This window comes from Triticum urartu, chromosome 3A, assembly GCF_056163025.1.
Source record: "Triticum urartu cultivar PI428250 chromosome 3A, HENAU_Tu73, whole genome shotgun sequence".
NCBI lineage: Eukaryota > Viridiplantae > Streptophyta > Magnoliopsida > Poales > Poaceae > Triticum > Triticum urartu.
This window is the reverse complement of record NC_141875.1, coordinates 481622227-481644619: the sequence shown is the minus strand read 5'-3', so window position 1 is coordinate 481644619 and position 22393 is coordinate 481622227. Positions and strand designations below refer to the sequence as shown.

The window sequence follows — 22393 nt, the reverse complement described above, 5'->3', positions numbered from 1 at the left end:
CTTATATAGCGGCGCCGCCCCATGTGTACACGTGCGAGGGAGGGGAGGCGTCGGCGCGCCGTCCCATGATGCGCCGCCCGTGAGGAATCAATGGTAATGCTGACGGGCGGTAGCCTTGCCATTCATTCCCCGCAGGAAACCGAGGCGTTCGGGGAAGACGACGCGCGATGTCGCTGACGCGGCGGGCCCGCGGCTCTTTGGCGCCAAAACCGCTTGTCCCGGCGCCTCCCAGCGCGCCGGGTTCGGCCTAGATCCGTCGGTGCTAAATTCGGCCCAGGCCGACGAAAATCGGGCTCCTGGGACGCGACTGGGCCGATTTTTCAGTGTCGATACAAAAAAATCGTCTAGGGAGGCTTTCCTGAGGACGTGGCTGGAGATGCTCTTATCGTGCGGGGAAGAGTGGGATCACAGGAGGGGAGCAGAGGGTATCGAATGAGGTGGTCGAACCATGACGACGTTTCATCCCCTTTAATAGTAGACAAGTTAAGACGAGCGACAGTAAGATGAGCATTACGCATGACCCTGCTCTCCTACAATTGTATGCTTCGCTGACTTCTTAAGCCCTTCCAAATCGTCTAGGAACTTTCTGGCGCTGGAAACCTGGTCGTCGAGCACCTGCTGAATCATCAGTTCCACGGTAGAGAGCGCATCGTCCACCTTCTTCCTCTCAACCTCAATTGCACGGCGCATCTGGTACAAGTATTCTTCGAGCAGATTCTTTGCTTCCGCCCTCTCCCTCTTCTCCGCGTCTTCTGCCATGTACTCCGCTGCCTCCTCGGCCATCCTCGCGATCTCCTCGCTGCTTAGCTGCCCTTTGTCCATGAACCTTATCTGGTGCCTACGCTTGGTCGCCTTGTCTGTCGCATACACTGTCAGGACGCCGTCGGCATCGATGTCGAAGCACACTGAAATCTGGCGCTTGGCTCCGGTGTGCGCTCCATCACCATGATGGACAACCGAAAGCTTGAGCTCTCCGAGCAACCTGTTCTTCCTTGCAGTGGCGTTCTCCCCTTGAAACACCGAGATAACGACACTTCTCTTCTGATGGGGCTGGAGGGAAACGATCTGCTCCCTCCTGATAGGAATGGTGGTGTTCTTTGGGACGATCACGGTCATGATGCCATCTCCGGACGCTTCCACGCGGAGCGAGTGCGGCGTGGCGTCCAGCAGGAACAGGTCCAGCAAGTCACCGGCGGGCACGCGGCTGGCCATGGCGCTCAGGATGGCAGCTCCACGGGCCACCGCCTCCTCGGGAATGATGTCTGGGCAGAGCTCTTTCCCGTCGAACAAGTCCTGAAGCATACGCCGCACGCGGGGGATTCGAGTGGACCCGCCGACGAGGAAGACGTCGTGCACATCGCTCCTCCAGATCTTTGCGTCGCTGAGGCACTTTTTGATGGGGTCCAAGCACTTGCAGAACAGGTCTAAGTTGAGGTCCTCGAACCGATCGCGGGTGATGGCCGTGCGGAAGTCGATGCCGTCGAGCAAACAGTCGATCTCGATGGCAGCCCAGGTCGCCGACGAGAGCGTCCTCTTCGCGTGCTCGCAGGCTGTTCTCAGCCTCACCAGAGCCCTCGCGTTGCCACTGACATCTTTTTTGTACTCTGTCTTGAACTGGTCGACCAAGTACTCCACCATGCGGCTGTCGAAATCCTCACCGCCGAGTTGGGGCTCACCGGCGGTTCCCAGGACCGTGATCTTGCTCGCCGCAACCGCGAGGAGCGCCACGCTGGTGGTACCACCTCCAAGGTCGAAGACGAGCACGTTTTTCGCCTCCGTGCTTTCGTGGAGGCCGTAGGCGATGGCCGCGGCCACGGGCTCGTGGACGACGCCGATGACGTTCAGCCCCGCGACGGCGAAGGCGTCCTTGGTTGCGCGGCGCTGCAGGATGTCGAACGACACGGGGACCGTGACCACGGCGTCCGTGACGGGGGCGCCGAGGTAGGCCTCGGCGTCCCCCTTCATCTTCGCGACGAGCATCGAGCCGATCTCCTCAGCGGCAACTAGCTTCGGCTTGCGCTTGTAGCTCGCCGCGATCATTGGCTTGTCGCGGCGGCCGGCGATGACCTTGAACGGCCACAGCCTCGTGTCGGCCTGCACGGACGCGTCGCCGAATCTCCTTCCCATCAATCGCTTGGTACCTAGCACACAGAACCGGTTAGCCATTCGAGAAGCCGAGACAATGTTCAAAACAGAAAAAGAGATCGTGTGCACTCACCGAAGATGGTGTTGGCGGGGTTCCGGGCGGCCTGGTTCTTGGCCGCGTCACCGACGAGCCTCTCCGTGTCGGTAAACGCGACGAATGACGGCGTTGTCCGGCCGCCGTGTTCGTTGGTTACCATCTCCACGCGGCCCTGCCGGCACACGCCGACGCACGACCACGCCGTCCCGAGGTCGATGCCCATCACGGCGCTGCCCAGGTCATCACCGGTCTCCGTCATCGCAAATGAAGGGAGCTGAAGAGATGCACTTGCCGACGAGAGGCAACGCCAAACAACTGATGAGACTAATTTAATACTGATGGGAGCTCTGGGAAGATAAACCGAAAAGGTTGCACTACTCCACGAAGAGACGGCGCATCGATCTCTACAAAGCTCGTAATATCCGTAATAAAAGCACCGTGTGCATTCGTTTTTTTGATCACGTAGCTCAATCACGGAAAACGATTGGAATCAAAACAGAGCTATCGTGACCCTAAAAAAAAGCAGAGCTATCGTGGGCCATGCATGGGTGATTCCAGCTCTTCAGGTCACGCCAGGCTGGTCACACTTGGTAGTAGTAACTTATACCAGCGTCATGCATATGACATTAGTCTAAATTATTATTTTTATAGTGCAAAATAATATAGTAGTACTACATCCATCCTGGTTTATTGGTCTCCTTTATATTTTGTATCAAAGTTAGACCATAAATTTAACTATTAAAATGTAATTATATGTCATAAAAAATTATATCGTTGGATTTGTCTTCAAACATAGTTTCCAATGATATTATTTTTGCTATATATAACTTATAGTTATTAATTAAAATAAAGGTCAAAATATGACCCTAAATAAGAGGGAGGCTAATAAACCAGGACGGATGTAGTAGTATCATAGGTGGCTTCATTTATTAGCTTGTAGACTCATTTTATTTTGGGAAACGCTATGTTACAGTAAGATACTAACTCCGTCATGATTTATAAGTTCCCTTTGCATTTTGTGCCTAATTTTGACTATAGATTTAACTAACAAAATATTAATGCATCATCGAAAATTGTATCGCCGGATTCGTATTTGAACATAGTTTTCAATTATATTTTTTCTGTGACATGCATTAATATTTTATTAGTTAAATTTCAGGTCAAACTTTGGCACAAAATACAAAGGGGACTCATAAACCATGACGGAGGTAGTATTACGTTACAACTTTTCACTAACTACTGACCACATAAGCAAAAATTTCTTGAAATGCGATGTATTACTAGCTAAGTTACTCCCACTATGACTAGCCAGCTTTAGAAAAGCACCGGGAACACGGGGAAATGGATCCAAGCTTGTACAAACCTCATGTGCACTAGTATTCAAAAGATTCCATGATTGGGATTAAGCACGATAAATAGACATTGGACACTATGAGTAACATCACATTATGGGATTAAACATAAATTTGCCACTTATGTTTTTTAAGAGTACACAATCACATAGTCTTATGCACAAATCTCAAACACATTGCCACTTCTCCTTTGTTCTAGACTCCTCTATGCAATAATTCTTCCACAATTTTTTTCATCTATATTGAACTACCATTTTTCATTTGGTTCAAGGCCACGGCAGTACTCCCTCTGTAAAAAAATGATCTTTTAGATCATCGCTTTAGTGATCTAAACAATCTTACATTTTTTTATGGAGGGAGTACCTTTTAAAAGTATGTTGTTTTCATATTTTCAATACCATGCTATCTCTGAATATTTTATAGCTATAATCTGATTGCGACTATGATGGTGTGCGCAAATTAATCTATGTTTTGTGACTTAGAATTTTCACATTTGCATTTTATAATGTGTTCTGGCAATATTTGGGTGTACTTTGGTTATCCAGTCTTTTACGTGTGATGCAAGTATAACTTGCTACTCCCTGTGTCAGTGACCTAAAACATCCTACATTAGCTTAGAGAGGGAGTAGTTGGCAATCATATGAAAACATAATAGTTGACCAAGTTATCTTAGTAATGCTTAATTATTTTGTTTCTTAGTTGAGAGATATTGGTGTTGGGAACGTTGCATGAAAAACAATTTTTTTCTACAAATTCACCCAAGATCAATCTAGGAGATGCTAGCAACGAGTGGAAGTGTGTCTACATACCCTTATAGACCGAAAGCGGAAACGTTCAACGAACATGGTTAATGTAGTCATACTCTTCACAACCCAATCCGATCGAGCGCCGCACGAACGCCACCTCTAAGTTATGCACACGTACGACTCGGTGATGTCTCCTACTTAATCCAACAAGCGAGGGGGGAGGTAGATGGGATCTAGGCCAGCAGGACGGCGTGGTGGTGGTTATGGTGGAGCTCCGACAGGGCATCGCCAAGCGCTAGCGGAGGAGGAGATGTAGGAAAAGAGGGAGGGTGGCGGCCAAGGCTTCGAGTGGTGGCGCCCAACCCCTCCTTCTCTTTATATAGGGGGTGAGGGGTGCAGCCATGTTGGCCACCCTCCAAGCCAGGGCGACGCCCCCCTCCCCGTCGGTGCTAAAACCAACATATCTCGGGTAGGGGTCCCAAACTTGATGGTCAGAGCTAGATGGTAACAGGGAGAGTAGGAACACGATGTTTTACCCAGGTTCAGGCCTCTCTTGATGAGGTAAAACCCTACGTCCTCCTTCTTATAGATTGATTGTAATGGGATAAAGTACAAATTGATCTACCTCGAGATCGTATGAGTTTATCTAAGCTCTAAACCTTGCGAATGTGAATACATGTCCTATGGTGAAAGTGCAACTATCCCTAGGTGGTTTTGGTAATTCATAACAACATATAGCTCATTGAGCTAATTCTATTCCAAGATGATTATTTCAGGAAAGCTCAATGATTGGCATGGCATGGATATGGAAGTGGAACCCTCAAAATGCTAAGGACAATGGATTGGCTCAAGCTCAAAAGCTCAAGACTCTTCATTTTATATTTTAGTGATCCAAGATCACATTGAGTCCATAGGAAAAGCCAATACTATTAAGGAGGGATGAGGTGTTGCTTAATGAGCCTCTTGCTTCATGTGCTTAGTGATATGCTCCAAAACCCTCAACTACTTTCCCATATCCACATATGACCAAAACTCTAAGCCAAACTCGGTCCTACCGATTCTTCCTATCCAGCGCCACCGAGTTTCACTTGTCATTAGCCACTGCCAAACCCTAGCAATTCGGTCCTACCGATAAGGATCTCGGTCCCACCGAGATGGGGTTGAAAACTCTCTGTTTCCCTTCCGTAACTTTTCGGTCCCACCGAAAGAGCGAATCGGTCCCACCGAGATTGCAATGTAAACTCAGTGTTTCCCCTTTGTAACTTTTCGGTCTCACCGAGTTCCACTCGGTCCCACCGAAAGAGAAAATCGGTCCCACCGAGTTTGCCTGACCAACTCTCTGGTTAGCTAATTACCAAATTCGGTCTCACCGAGTTTGTGTAATCGGTCTCACCGAGATTACGTTATGCCCAAACCCTAACCGAATCGGTCCTACCGAGTTGCATGTCAGTCCCACCGAAATTCCTAACGGTCACTAGGTTTACTATTTCGGTCAGACCGAGTTTATTGATTCGGTCCCACCGAGATTGGAAAACTGTGTAACGGTTGGATTTTGTGTGGAGGATATATATACCCCTCCACCTCTTTCTCATTAAGTGAGAGAGCCATCAGAACACACACATCATTCCAACTCATTTGTTCTGAGAGAGAACCACCTACTCATGTGTTGAGACCAAGACATTCCATTCCTATCATATGAATCTTGATCTCTAGCCTTCCCAAGTTGCTTTCCACTCAAATCTTCTTTCCACCAAATCCAAATCCTATGAGAGAGAGTTGAGTGTTGGGGAGACTATCATTTGAAGCACAAGAGCAAGGAGTTCATTACCTACACACCATTTGTTACTTCTTGGAGAGTGGTGTCTCCTAGATTGGCTAGGTGTCACTTGGGAGCCTCCGACAAGATTGTGGAGTTGAACCAAGGAGTTTGTAAGGGCAAGGAGATCGCCTACTTCATGAAGATCTACCGCTAGTGAGGCAAGTCCTTCGTGGGCGATGGCCATGGTGGGATAGACAAGGTTGCTTCTTCGTGGACCCTTTGTGGGTGGTTGCTTCTTCGTGGACCCTTCGTGGGTGGAGCCCTGTGTGGACTCGCGCAACCGTTGCCCTTGGGTGGAGCCCTGTGTGGACTCGCGCAACCGTTACCCTTCGTGGGTTGAAGTCTCCATCAACGTGGATGTAGGATAGCACCACCTATCCGAACCACGGGAAAAACATTCGTGTCTCCAATTGCGTTTGAATTCTCCAAACCCTTCCCTTTACATTCTTGCAAGTTGCATGCTTTACTTTCCGCTGCCAATATACTCTTTGCATGCTTGCTTGAATTATGTGATGATTGCTTGACTTGTCCTAAAATAGCTAAAATCTGCCAAGAACTAAAATTGGGAAAAGGTTAAGTTTTTATTTGGTCAAGTAGTCTAATCACCCCCCCTCTAGACATACTTTCGATCCTACATATGGACTAAACCCCACGGCTTATATAGATGCTGGGGGTGCCTAGGGTTTACACATGGTCGGTTACAATGTAGGGATAAACATGCCAACTATTCAAAATACGCTTGAAGTGTACGCCAAGCCTCGAGGAGATCTTCGTATTGATTACATCGAAGGCCAGTGCCAATATGGCCATGTCAACAATCTTCAATGGGTCATCGGCCCGACCCGTCACTGGCGGGCCAACGTGGCAAACGCGCCCTGATCCAAGACATCAACTGTAGCCCATGAACTAGTCTTCAAGCCCAGGATGTTGGGTATCTTCTTCCAGATGACTTTATGAGTTTGAGCCTTGGGCTTCATAGGCGAGTTCCATCCTCCTTGTCGGCTTTCAATTCCGAGGTCATGCTCGGCTCTGATGTCTTCTTGGCTTCCCTAATCGTCACCATGTGTCTCTGATGTCTTCTTGGCTTCCCTAATCGTCACCATGTGTCTTGGTGTCCATCAAATAGAGGGGGGATCTTTTGACGAGTCCTTTTAGGTATAGTAATTTCACAAAACATGGTATTCCTACCTACTTAGCCGTGAAAGAAGGCCCCACCAGATCCAAAACCGGACCCGATAGCTTAATGCAACCCGTTACGGTCGATGCCACATGTCGGTCACCCTTGACGAAAGCACTTCTATGACGCGTGATTTATCGTCATGGAAGTGGACACTTCCGTGATGATAATTTTGGTAATGTCATGGAACACTTCTATGACATCACAGGTATGACTATCTTCATCCTGTCATAAAATCGTCATGGATGTACATGCATGACAGAAAACATGACCTACTGTGACAAACACGTATCATCACGAAAGTGTATTTTTTGTAGTGTGGGTTGAATACTCTACTCTCGAAAATTGTTGCGATCCCCTATACTTGTGGGTTATCAGGGGCTCTCCGACGAACCTTCTCATACCCTGGCATCGCCAGAGATGTTCTGACCGTGGCGTTCCCTTCCTCGTGCATGGCGGTGGTCTTCGGTGAGCTTTAGCTCCGGCGAGAGGGCTCTAATTGAGCTGGCTCGAGGGGTGGGTGAGGTTAGTGGAGTGAGGCGAGGCCAGTGGTGGCGGCGGTTGGGCTTAAGGAGTCATGGGTGGAGTGAATTGAGCTAGGCTCGCCATCGGCAGAGCTTCGCCGTGGAGAGAGGCGGAAGGCGCAATAGCATGAGGGCGGCAGCCGATAATGGTAAGGGAGGAGAATAAGTGGTGCAAGTTGGATTGGACTCCGGGGGTCTCCTTTTATAGGCTGAAGGATGGCCGAGGGTCCTGGCTCCATAGTGATCGACGTTGATGGCCAGCTGGGCCTGCGCCAGACTACGACTAGCTTGGTCGGGGGTCGGGCAAGCGCTAGCAGGTCAGGAGGAAGCCGCTAAGGTCCTCTACACCGGTCTATGTGTCGCGATGTCGCGCGGGTCACGGTTGAACAGTGGGCGGAGCCACGGGCACGCTCGGCGAAGGGGGCAGCCAGGACGATGTGGGCTGGTTGCTAGGTGATACGTCTCCAACGTATCTATAATTTTTTATTGTTACATGCTATTATAGTATCAATTTTGGATGTTTTATATGTAACTATATATCATTTTTTGGGACTAATCTATTAACTTAGTGCCAAGTGCCAAGTGTTAGTTGTTATTTTTTGCCAGTTTTTTTGTTTCCAGGAAATCACTACCAAACAAAGTCCAAATGCAACGAAACTTTTTTACTCTTTTTTTACATAAGAGACCCTAGAAGCTTCGGGAGGAGGCCAGAAGGTGAAGGAGTAGGCCACAAGGCACATGGGCGCGCCCAGGGGGTAGACGCGTCCATGTGGCTTGTGGGCCCCTCGTTCCTCGTTTGACCTAATTCCAACTCTATAAATTTTCTAAAATCGGGAAACCAACAAAGAGCCACCCAAAATACCTTTTTGCCGCTGCAAGCTTCTGTTCTTGCAAGATCCCATCCGGAGGCCTTTTCCGGCACTCTGTCGGAGGGGAAATCAATAAAGGAGGGCCTCTACATCAACCTTGTTGCCCTTCCGATGATGTGTGAGTAGTTTACCACAGACCTATGGGTCCATAGCTAGTAGCTTGATGGCTTCTTCTCTCTCTTTGATTTTCAATACAATGTTCTTGGATATCTATTCGTTATAATCCTTTTTTGCGGCGTGTTTGTTGGGATCCGATGAATTGTGGTTTTATGATCAGATAATGTATGCATATTATTTGAGTCTTCTCTAAACTCTTTTATGCATGATTATTATAGCTCTATATCTCTCTTCGATCTATCAGTTTGGGTTGGCCGACTAGATTGATTTATCTTACCATGGGAGAGGTGCTTTGTGATGGGTTCGATCCTGCGGTGCTCAATCCCAATGATACAAAGGGACATGACACGTATTTGTATCGTTGCCATTAAGGATAAAACAACAACGTTTATTCATATTGGTTGGATTTACTTTGTCTACGTCATTTCATCTTGCTTAAGGCGTTACTCCGTTCTTTATGAACTTAATACTCTAGATGCATGCTGGATAGCGGTCGATGTGAGAAGTTGGAATATAGTAGGTTTAACACCAATATAAATAAATAATGAGTTCATTACAGTACCTTGAGGTGTGATTTGTTTTCTTATACTCACGGAGCTCATGAGATTTTCTGTTGAGTTTTGTGTTGTGAAGTTTTCAAGTTTTGGGTAAAGATTTGATGGATTTTGGAATAAGGAGTGGCAAGAGCCTAAGCTTGGGGATGACCAAGGCACCCCAAGGTAAAATTCAAGGACAACCAAAAGCCTAAGCTTGGGGATGCCCCGGAAGGCATCCCCTCTTTCGTCTTCTTCCATCGGTAACTTTACTTGAGGCTATATTTTTATTCACCTCATGATATGTGTTTTGCTTGGAGCGTCTTGTATGATTTGAGTCTTTGCTTTTTAGTTTACCACATTATCCTTGCTGTACACACCTTTTGGGAGAGACGCACATGAATCGGAATTTATTAGAATACTCTATGTGCTTCACTTATATCTTTTGAGCTAGATAGTTATGCTCTAGTGCTTCACTTATATCTTTTAGAACACGGTGGTGGTTTTATTTTATAGAAATTATTGATCTCTCATGCTTCACTTATATTATTTGAGTGTCTTTTAGAACAGCATGGTAATTTGCTTTGGCTATAAAATTAGTCCTAATATGATAGGTATCCAAGATGGGTATAATAAAAACTATCATAAAAAGTGCATTGAATACTATGAGAAGTTTGATACTTGATGATTGTTTTGAGATATGAAGATGGTAATATTAGAGTCGTGCTAGTTGAGTAGTTGTGAATTTGAAAAATACTTGTGTTGAAGTTTGCAAGTCCCGTAGCATGCACGTATGGTAACCGTTGTGTGACAAATTTGAAACATGAGGTGTTCTTTGATTGTCATCCTTATGAGTGGCGGTCGGGGACGAGCGATGGTCTTTTCCTACCAATCTACCCCCCTAGGAGCATGCGCATAGTGCTTGGTTTTTAATGACTTGTAGATTTTTGCAATAAGTATGTGAGTTCTTTATGACTAATTTTGAGTCCATGGATTGTACGCACTCTCACCTTTCCATCATTGCTAGCCTCTTCGGTACCGTGCATTGCCCTTTCTCACCTTAAGAGTTGGTGCAAACTTCGCTGGTGCGTCCAACCCCCGTGATATGATATGCTCTATCACACATAAACCTCCTTATATCTTCCTCAAAACAGCCACCATACCTACCTATTATGGCATTTCGATAGCCATTCCGAGATATATTGCCATGCAACTTTCCACCGTTTCATTTATTATGACACGCTTCATCATTGCCATATTGCCTTGCATGGTCTTGTAGTTGACATCGTATTTGTGGCAAAGCCACCATGCATAATTTATCATACATGTCACTCTTGATTCATTTCCCATCCCGGTACACCGCCGGAGGCATTCATATAGTCATATCTTGTTCTAGTATCGAATTGTAATCATTGAGTTGTAAATAAATAGAAGTGTGATGATCATCATTATTAGAGCATTGTCCCATGTGAGGAAATTAAAAAAAAAGAGAAAGGCAAAAAATGAAGGCCGAAAAAAGAGAAAAAAGAGAGAAAAAGAGAGAAGGAGCAATGCTACTATCCTTTTTCCACACTTGTGCTTCAAAGTAGCACCATGATCTTTATGACAAAGAGTCTCTCATTTTGTCACTTTCATATACTAGTGGGAATTTTCATTATAGAACTTGGCTTGTATATTCCAACAATGGGCTTCCTCAAATGCCCTAGGTCTTCGTGAGCAAGCAAGTTGGATGCACACCCACTTAGTTTATTTTGTTGAGCTTTCATACATTTATAGCTCTAGTGCATGAGTTGCATGGCAATCCCTACTCCTTGCATTTACATCAATGGTGGGGAACGTAGTAATTTCAAAAAAATTCCTATGCACATGCAGGATCATGGTGATGCATAGCAATGAGAGGGGAGAGTGTCATCCATGTACCCTCGTAGACCGTTGAGCGGAAGTGTTATGACAACGCGGTTGATGTAGTCATACATCTTCACGATCGACCGATCCTCGGTACCGAACGTACGGCACCTCCGCGTTCAGCACACGTTCAGCTCGGTGACGTCCCGCAAACTCACGATCCAGTAGAGCTTGGGGAAGCGTTTCGTCAGCACGACGCGTGGTGACGATGTTGACGAAGCTACCGTGGCAGGGCTTCGCCTAAGCACCACTACAGTATGACCGAGGTGGATTATGGTGGAGGGGGGCACCGCACACGGCTGGGAGAGATCTTTGTGATCAACTTGTGTGTCTAGAGGTGCCCCCGTGCCCCTGTATATAAAGGAGCAAGGGGGAGGTCGGCCGGCCCTTGTTGGTGTGCCAGGAGGAGGAATCCTCCTCCTAGTAGGAGTAGGATTCCCCTCTTTCCTACTCCTACTAGGAGGGGGAAAGGAAGGGAGAGAAAGAGAAGGAAAGGAGGGCACCGCCCCCCTCTCCTAGTACAATTCGAACTAGAGGGGAGGGGGCGCGCTGCCTGCCCTAGGTCGGCCCCTCTCTCTTTCCCTTATGGCCCAACAAGGCCCATTAGCCCCCGGGGGTTCCGGTAACCCCTTTGGTACTCCGGTAAAATCCCAATTTTATCCGGAACTCTTCCGATGTCCAAATGTAGGCTTCCAATATATCAATCTTCATGTCTCGACCATTTCGAGACTCCTCATCATGTCCATGATCACATCTGGGACTCCGAACTACCTTCGGTACATTAAAACATATAAACTCATAAAACCGATCGTCACAGAACTTTAAGCGTGCGGACCCTACGGGTTCGAGAACTATGTAGACATGACCGAGACATGTCTCCGGTCAATAACCAATAGTGGAACCTGGATGCTCATATGGGTTCCTACATATTCTATGAAGATCTTTATCGGTCAAACCGCATAACACTATACGTTGTTCTCTTTGTCATCGGTATGTTACTTGCCCGACATTCGATCGTCGGTATCCCAATACCTAGTTCAATCTCGTTACCAGCAAGTCTCTTTACTCGTTTCGTAATGTACTATCCCACAACTAACTCATTAGTTGCATTGCTTGCAAGGCTTATAGTGATGTGCATTACCGAGAGGGCCCAGAGATACCTCTCCGACAATCAAAGCGAAAAATCCTAATCTTGATCTATGCCAACTCAACAAGTACCATCGGAGACACCTGTAGAGCACATTTATAATCACCCAGTTACGTTGTGATGTTTGGTAGCACACAAAGTGTTCCTCCGGTATTCGGGAGTTGCATAATCTCATAGTCATAAGAACATGTATAAGTCATGAAGAAAGCAATAGCAGTAAACAAAAACCATCAAGTGCTAAGCTAACGGAATGGGTCAAGTCAATCACATCATTCTCCTAATGATGTGATACCATTGATCAAATAACAACTCATGTCTATGGTTTGGAAACTTAACCATCTTTGATCAATGAGCTAGTCAAGTAGAGGCATACTAGTGACACTATGTTTGTCTATGTATTCACACATGTATTATGTTTCCGGTTAATACAATTCTAGCATGAATAATAAACATTTATCATGAAATAAGGAAATAAATAATAACTTTATTATTGCCTCTAGGGCATATTTCCTTCAGTCTGCCACTTGCAGTAGAGTCAATAATCTAGATCACACAGTAATGATTTTAACACCCATGGAGCCTTGGTGCTGATCATGTTTTGCTCGTGGAAGAGGCTTAGTCAACGGGTCTACAACATTCAGATCTGTATGTCTTGCAAATCTCTATGTCTCCAACCTGGACTTGATCCCGGATGGAGTTGAAGCGTCTCTTGATGTGCTTGGTTCTCTTGTGAAATCTGGATTCCTTTGCCAAGGCAATTGCACCAGTATTGTCACAAAAGATTTTCATTGGACTCGAAGCACTAGGTATGACACCTAGATCGGATATGAACTCCTTCATCCAGACTCCTTCATTCGCTGCTTCCGAAGCAGCAATGTGCTCCGCTTCACATGTAGATCCCGCCACGACGCTTTGTTTAGAACCGCTCCAAGTGACAGCTCCACTGTTCAATATAAACACGTATCCGGTTTGCGATTTAGAATCGTCCGGATCAGTGTCAAAGCTTGCATCAACGTAACCATTTACGACGAGCTCTTTGTCACCTCCATAAACGAGAAACATATCCTTGGTCCTTTTTAGGTACTTCAGGATGTTCTTGACCGCTGTCCAGTGATCCACTCCTGGATTACTTTGGTACCTCCCTGATAGACTAATAGCAAGGCACACATCAGGTCTGGTACACAGCATCGCATACATGATAGAGCCTATGGCTGAAGCATAGGGAACACTTTTCATTTTCTCTCTATCTTCTGCAGTGGTCGGGCATTGAGTCTTACTCAACTTCACACCTTGTAACACAAGCAAGAACCCTTTCTTAGCTTGATCCATTTTGAACTTTTTCAAAACTTCATCAAGGTATGTGCTTTGTGAAAGTCCAATTAAGCGTCTTGATCTATCTCTATAGATCTTGATGCCCAATATATAAGCAGCTTCACGGAGGTCTTTCATTGAAAAACTCTTATTCGAGTATCCTTTTATGCTATCCAGAAATTCTATATCATTTCCAATCAACAATATGTCATCCACATATAATATTAGAAATGCTACAAAGCTCCCACTCACTTTCTTGTAAATACAGGCTTCTCCAAAAGTCTGTATAAAATCATATGCTTTGATCACACTATCAAAACGTTTATTCCAACTCTGAGAGGCTTGCACCAGTCCATAAATGGATCGCTAGAGCTTGCACACTTTGTTAGTACCCTTTGGATCGATAAAACCTTCAGGTTGCATCATATACAACTCTTCTTCCAGAAATCCATTCAGGAATGCAGTCTTTACATCCATTTGCCAAATTTCATAATCATAAAATGCGGCAATAGCTAACATGATTCGGACGGACTTAAGCATCGCTACTGGTGAGAAGGTCTCATCGTAGTCAACTCCTTGAACTTGTCGAAAACCTTTCGCAACAAGTCGAGCTTTATGGATAGTAACATTACCATCAGTGTCAGTCTTCTTTTTAAAGATCCATTTATTCTCAATGGCTTGCCGATCATCGGGCAAGTCAACCAAAGTCCACACTTTGTTCTCATACATGGATCCCATCTCAGATTTCATGGCCTCAAGACATTTTGCGGAATCTGGGCTCATCATCGCTTCCTCATAGTTCGTAGGTTCGTCATGGTCAAGTAACATGACCTCCAGAACAGGATTACCATACCACTCTGGTGCGGATCTTGCTCTGGTTGACCTACGAGGTTCGGTAGTAACTTGATCTGAAGTTTCATGATCATCATCATTAGCTTCCTCACTAATTGGTGTAGGTGTCACAGGAACCGGTTTCTGTGATGAACTACTTTCCAATAAGGGAGCATGTATAGTTACCTCATCAAGTTCTACTTTCCTCCCACTCACTTCTTTCGAGAGAAACTCCTTCTCTAGAAAGGATCCATTCTTAGCAACGAATGTCTTGCCTTCGGATCTGTGATAGAAGGTGTACCCAACAGTTTCCTTTGGGTATCCTATGAAGACACATTTCTCTGATTTGGGTTCAAGCTTATCAGGTTGAAGCTTTTTCACATAAGCATCGCAGCCCCAAACTTTAAGAAACGACAACTTTGGTTTCTTGCCAAACTATAGTTCATAAGGCGTCGTCTCAACGGATTTTGATGGTGCCCTATTTAACGTGAATGCAGCCGTCTCTAAAGTATAACCCCAAAACGATAGCGGTAAATTAGTAAGAGACATCATAGATCGCACCATATCTAGTAAAGTACGATTACGACGTTCGGATACACCATTACGCTGTGGTGCTCCGGGTGGCGTGAGTTGCGAAACTATTCCGCATTGTTTCAAATGTAGACCAAACTCGTAACTCAAATATTCTCCTCCACGATCAGATCATAGAAACTTAATTTTCTTGTTACGATGATTTTCCACTTCACTCTGAAATTCTTTGAACTTTTCAAATGTTTCAGACTTATGTTTCATTAAGTAGATATACCCATATCTGCTCAAATCATCTGTGAAGGTGAGAAAATAACGATACCCGCCGCGAGCCTCAATATTCATTGGACCACATACATCAGTATGTATGATTTCCAACAAATCTTTTGCTCGCTCCATAGTTCCGGAGAATGGCGTTTTAGTCATCTTGCCCATAAGGCATGGTTCGCAAGTAACAAGTGATTCATAATCAAGTGATTCCAAAAGTCCATCAGTATGGAGTTTCTTCATGCACTTTATACCAAATATGACCCAAACGCCAGTGCCACAAATAAGTTGCACTATCATTATCAACTCTGCATCTTTTGGCTTCAACATTATGAATATGTGTATCACTACTATCGAGATTCAACAAAAAATAGACAACTCTTCAAGGGTGCATGACCATAAAAGATATTACTCATATAAATAGAACAACCATTATTCTCAGATTTAAATGAATAACCATCTCGCATCAAACAAGATCCAGATATAATGTTCATGCTTAACGCTGTAACCAAATAACAATTATTTAGGTCTAAAACTAATCCCGAAGGTAGATGTAGAGGTAGTGTGCCGACGGCGATCACATTGACTTTGGAACCATTTCCCACACGCATCGTCACCTCGTCCTTAGCCAGTCTTCGCTTAATCCGTAGTCCCTGTTTCGAGTTGCAAATATTAGCAACAGAACAACTATCAAATACCCAGGTGCTACTGCGAGCTTTGGTAAGGTACACATCAATAACATGTATATCACATATACCTTTGTTCACCTTGCCATCCTTCTTATCCGCCAAATACTTGGGACAGTTCCGCTTCTAGTGACCAGTCTATTTGCAGTAGAAGTACTCAGTATCAGGCTTAGGTCCAGACTTAGGTTTCTTCTCCTGAGCAGCAACTTGTTTGCTGTTCTTCTTGAAGTTCCCCTTCTTCTTCCCTTTACCCTTTTTCTTGAAACTGGTGGTCTTGTTGATCATCAATACTTGATGCTCCTTCTTTATTTCTACCTCCGCTGCCTTTAGCATTGCGAAGAGCTCGGGAATTGTTTTATTCATCCCTTGCATATTATAGTTCATCACGAAGCTTTTGTAGCTTGGTGGCAGTGATTGAAGAACTCTGTCAATGACACTATCAACAGGAAGATTAACTCCCAGTTGAATCAAGTGATTATGATACCCAGACATTTTGAGTATATGCTCACTGACAGAACTATTCTCCTCCATCTTGCAGCTATAGAACTTATTGGAGACTTCATATCTCTCAATCCGGGAATTTGCTTGAAATATTAACTTCAACTCCTGGAATATCTCATATGCTCCATGACGTTTAAAACGTCGCTGAAGTCCCGGTTCTAAGCCGTAAAGCATGGCACACTGAACTATCGAGTAGTCATCAGCTTTGCTCTGCCAGATGTTCATAACATGTGGTGTTGCTCCTGCAGCAGGTTTGGCACTCAGCGGTGCTTCCTGGACATAATTCTTCTGTGCAGCAATGAGGATAATCCTCAAGTTACGGACCAAGTCTGTGTAATTGCTACTATCATCTTTCAACTTTGCTTTCTCAAGGAACGCATTAAAATTCAACGGAACAACAACACGGGCCATCTATCTACAATCAACATAGACAAGCAAAATACTATCAGGTACTAAGTTCATGATAAACTCAAGTTCAATTAATCATATTACTTAAGAACTCCCACTTAGATATACATCCCTCTGATCATCTAAGTGATCACATGATCCAAATCAACTAAACCATGTCCGATCATCACGTGAGATGGAGTAGTTTTCAATGGTGAACATCACTATGTTGATCATATCTACTATATGATTCACGCTCGACCTTTCGGTCTCAGTGTTCTGAGGCCATATCTACATATGCTAGGCTCGTCAAGTTTAACCTGAGTATTGTGCGTGTGCAAAACTGGCTTGCACTCGTTGTAGATGAACGTAGAGCTTATCGCACTCGATCATCACGTGGTGTCTCAGCACGGAGAACTTTGGCAACGGTGTATACTCAGGGAGAACACTTTTACCTTGAAATTTAGTGAGAGATCATCTTATAATGCTACCGTCAAACAAAACAGAATAAGATGCATAAAGGATAAACATCACATGCAATCAATATAAGTGATATGATATGGCCATCATCATCTTGTGCTTGTGATCTCCATCTCCGAAGCACCGTCATGATCACCATCGTCACCGGCGTGACACCTTGATCTCCATCGTAGCATCGTTGTCGTCTCGCCAACTATTGCTTCTACGACTATCGCTACTGCTTAGTGATAAAGTAAAGCAATTACAGGGCGATTGCATTGCATACAATAAAGAGACAATCATATGGCTCCTGCCAGTTGTTGATAACTCTGTTACAAAACATGATCATCTCATACAATAAATATATCATCATGTCTTGACCATATGACATCACAACATGCCCTGCAAAAACAAGTTAGACGTCCTCTACTTTGTTGTTGCAAGTTTTACGTGGCTGCTACGGGCTGAGCAAGAACCGTTCTTACCTACGCATCAAAACCACAACGATAGTTCGTCAAGTTAATGATGTTTTAACCTTCTCAAGGACCGGGGTAGCCACACTCGGTTAAACTAAAGTTGGATAAACTGACACCCGCCAGCCACCTATGTGCAAAGCACGTCGGTAGAACCAGTCTCGCGTAAGCGTACACGTAATGTCGGTCCGGGCCACTTCATCCAACAATACCGCCGAACCAAAGTATGACATGCTGGTAAGCAGTATGACTTGTATCGTCCACAAATCACTTGTGTTCTACTCGTGCATATAACATCTACGCATAAAACCAGGCTATGATGCCACTGCTGGGGAACGTAGTAATTTCAAAAAAATCCTACGCACACGCAGGATCATGGTGATGCATAGCAACGAGAGGGGAGAGTGTCGTCCACGTACCCTCGTAGACCGTTAAGCGGAAGCGTTATGACAACGTGGTTGATGTAGTCGTACGTCTTCACGATCGACCGATCCTCAGTACCGAACGTACGGCACCTCCGCGTTCAGCACACGTTCAGCTCGGTGACGTCCCGCGAACTCACGATCTAGTAGAGCTCGGGGAAGAGTTTCGTCAGCATGACAGCATGGTGACGATGTTGATGAAGCTACCGTGGCAGGGCTTCACCTAAGCACCGCTACCGTATGACCGAGGTGGATTATGGTGGAGGGGGGCACCGCACACGGCTGGGAGAGATCTTTGTGATCAACTTGTGTGTCTAGAGGTGCCCCCTGCCCCTGTATATAAAGGAGCAAGGGGGAGGCTGGGCGGCCCTTGTTGGTGCGCTAGGAGGAGGAATCCTCCTCCTGGTAGGAGTAGGATTCCCCTCTTTCCTACTCCTACTAGGAGGGGGAAAGGAAGGGAGAGAAAGAGAAGGAAAGGGGGCGCCCCCTCTCCTAGTCCAATTCGGACCAGAGGGAAGGGGGCGTGTTGCCTGCCCTAGGCCAGCCCCTCTCTCTTTCCTTTGTGGCCCAACAAGGCCCATTAGCCCCCGGGGGGTTCCGGTAACCCCTCCGGTACTCCGGTAAATCTCGATTTTACCCGGAACTCTTCCGATGTCCAAATATAGGCTTCCAATATATCAATCTTCATGTCTCAACCATTTCGAGACTCCTCGTCATGTCCGTGATCATATCCTGGACTCCGAACTACCTTCGGTACATTAAAACATATAAACTCATAAAATCGACCGTCACAGAACTTTAAGCGTGTGGACCCTACGGGTTCGAGAACTATGTAGACATGACCGAGACATGTCTCCGATCAATAACCAATAGTGGAACCTGGATGCTCATATGGATTCCTACGTATTCTACGAAGATCTTTATCGGTCAAACCGCATCACACTATACGTTGTTCCCTTTGTCATCGGTATGTTACTTGTCCGAGATTCGATCGTCGGTATCTCAATACGTAGTTCAATATCGTTACCAGCAAGTCTCTTTACTCGTTCCATAATGAATCATCTCGTGACTAACTCATTAGTTACATTGCTTGCAAGGCTTATAGTGATGTGCATTACCAAGAGGGCCCAGAGATACCTCTCCGACAATCGGAGTGACAAATCCTAATCTTGATCTATGCCAACTCAACAAGTACCATCAGAGACACCTGTAGAGCACCTTTATAATCACCCAGTTACGTTGTGGAATTTGGTAGCACACAAAGTGTTCCTCCGGTATTCGAGAGTTGCAGAATCTCATTGTCATAAGAACATGTATAAGTCATGAAGAAAGCAATAGCAGTAAACAAAAATGATCAAGTGCTAAGCTACCGGAATGGGTCAAGTCAATCACATCATTCTCCTAATGATGTGATTCCATTGATCAAATAACAACTCATGTCTATGGTTTGGAAACTTAACCATCTTTGATCAATGATCTAGTCAAGTAGAGGCATACTAGTGACACTATGTTTGTCTATGTATTCACACATGTATTATGTTTCCGGTTAATACAATTCTAGCATGAATAATAAACATTTATCATGAAATAAGGAAATAAATAATAACTTTATTATTGCCTCTAGGGCATATTTCCTTCAATCAATTGATGGGCATCTCCATAGCCCGTTAATTAGCTGCGTCAATGTGAGACTTTCTCCTTTTTGTCTTCTCCACACAACCCCCATCATTATATTCTATTCCACCCATAGTGCTATGTCCATGGCTCACGCTCATGTATTGCGTGAAAGTTGAAATATTTGAGATTACTAAAGTATGAAACAATTGCTTGGCTTGTCATTGGGGTTGTGCATGATGAGAGCATTTTTGTGTCATGAAAATGAATCATAGCCAAACAATATGATTTTGTAGGGATAAGCTTTCTTTGGCCATGTTATTTTGAGAAGACATAATTGCTTAGTTAGTATGCTTGAAGTATTATTATTTTTATGTCAATATTAAACTTTTATCTTGAATCTTTCGGATCTGAACATTCATGCCACAATAAAGAAAATTACATTGAGAATTATGCTAGGTAGCATTCCACAACAAAAATGCTATTTTTATCATTTACCTACTCGAGGACGAGCAGGAATTAAGCTTGGGGATGCTTGATACGTCTCCAACGTATCTATAATTTTTTATTGTTCCATGCTATTATATTATCTGTTTTGGATGTTTAATGGGCTTTAATATACCTTTTTATATTATTTTTGGGACTAACCTACTAACCAAAGGCCCAATGCAAATTGTTTTTTTGCCTATTTCAGTGTTTCGCAAAAAAGGAATATCAAACGGAATCCAAACGGAATGAAACCTTCGAGGGAGTTATTTTTGGAACAAACGTGATCCAGGGAACTTGGAGTGGACGTCAAGAAAGAAGCAAGGAGGCCACGAGGCTGGAGGGCGTGCTCAGGGGGGTAGGCGTGCCCCTCACCCTCATGGGCCCCTCGCAGCTTCACCGACGTACTTCTTCCTCCTATATATACCCTATTGGGGAACGTAGTAATTTCAAAAATTTCCCTACGCACATGCAAGATCATGGTGATGCATAGCAACGAGAGGGGATAGTATCGTCCACGTACCCTCGTAGACCGTAAGCGGAAGCGTTATGAGAACGCGGTTGATGTAGTCGAACATCTTCACGATCCGACTGATCCAAGTACCGAATGCACGTCACCTCTGAGTTTAGCACACGTTCAGCTCGATGACGTCCCACGAACTCCGATCCAACAGAGCTCACGGGAGAGTTTCGTCAGCACGGCGGCGTGATGACGGTGATGATGTTGCTACCGACGCAGGGCTTCTCCTAAGCACCACTACGATATGATCGAGGTGGATTATGGTGGAGGGGGGCACCGCACACGGCTAAGGGATCAATGATCAACTTTTGTGTTCTAGGGTGCCCCCTTGCCCCCGTATATAAAGGAGCTAGGGGGAGGCCGGCCGGCCCCTGTAGGGCGTGCGAGGAGGAGTCCTCCTCCTAGTAGGAGTAGGACTCCCCTTTCCTACTCCTACTAGGAGGAGGAAAGGAAGGGGGAAGGAAAGAAGGAAGGAGAGGGAGGAAAGGAGGAAAGGGGAGCCAGCCCCCTAGTCCAATTAGGTTTGGGCTAGGGGGGCCTCGCGCCCTGCCTCCTCTCTCCCACCACTTGGCCCATGAGGCCCAATACTTCTTCCCCGTATTCCCGTAACTCTTCGGTACTCCGAAAAATACCCGAATCACTCGGAACCTTTCCGATGTACGAATATAGTCGTCCAATATATCGATCTTTATGTCTCTACCATTTCGAGACTCCTCGTCATGTCCCCGATCTCATCCGGGACTCCGAACTACCTTCGGTACATCAAATCACATAAACTCATAATACCGATCGTCACCAAACGTTAAGCGTGCGGACCCTACAGGTTCGAGAACTATGTAGACATGACCAAGACATGTCTCCGGTCAATAAACAATAGCGGAACCTGGATGTTCATATTGGATCCTACATATTCTACGAAGATCTTTATCGGTCAAACCGCATAACAACATACGTTGTTACCTTTGTCATCGGTATGTTACTTGCCCGAGATTCGATCGTCGATATCCCAATACCTAGTTTAATCTCGTTACTGGCAAGTATCTTTACTCGTTCCGTAATGCACTATCCCGCAACTAACTCATTAGTTACATTTCTCGCAAGGCTTATAGTGATGTGCATTACCGAGAGGGCCCAGAGATACCTCTTCGACAATCGGAGTGACAAATCCTAATCTTGATCTATGCCAACTCAACAAGTACCATCGGAGACACCTGTAGAGTACCTTTATAATCACCCAGTTACGTTGTGATGTTTGGTAGCACACAAAGTGTTCCTCCGGTAATCGATAGTTGCATAATCTCATAGTCATAGGAACATGTATAAGTCATGAAGAAAGCAATAGCAGTAAACTAAAACGATCAAGTGCTAAGCTAACGGAATGGGTTAAGTCAATCACATCATTCTCCTAATGATGTGATCCCATTTATCAAATGAAAACTCATGTCTATGGTTAGGAAACATAACCATCTTTGATCAACGAGCTAGTCAAGTAGAGGCATACTAGTGACACTATGTTTGTCTATGTATTCACACATGT

General features: G+C 45.2%; 1 protein-coding gene across 1 annotated transcript; it reads right to left on the bottom strand.

Annotated features, from left to right (window-relative positions):
• Window positions 1–433: 433 nt before the first annotated feature.
• On the bottom strand, window positions 434–2475 carry LOC125548537 (heat shock cognate 70 kDa protein-like). The gene is made up of 2 exons (XM_087516844.1): window positions 2219–2475; window positions 434–2141 (listed from the first exon to the last, which is right to left on the bottom strand). Exons 1-2 carry the CDS (start codon window positions 2439–2441, stop codon window positions 511–513), a joined length of 1854 nt encoding a protein of 617 aa, XP_087372970.1. The 5' UTR covers window positions 2442–2475; the 3' UTR covers window positions 434–510.
• Between the last annotated feature and the right edge of the window lie 19918 nt (window positions 2476–22393).

Coding starts and splice junctions, on each gene's coding strand:
- LOC125548537 (XM_087516844.1), bottom strand. CDS start 2,441: ATGACGGAGACCGGTGATGACCTGGGCAGCGCCGTGATGGGCATCGAC. Junction 2,142..2,218: donor CCCCGCCAACACCATCTTCG/GTGAGTGCACAC, acceptor TCTGTGTGCTAG/GTACCAAGCGATTGATGGGA.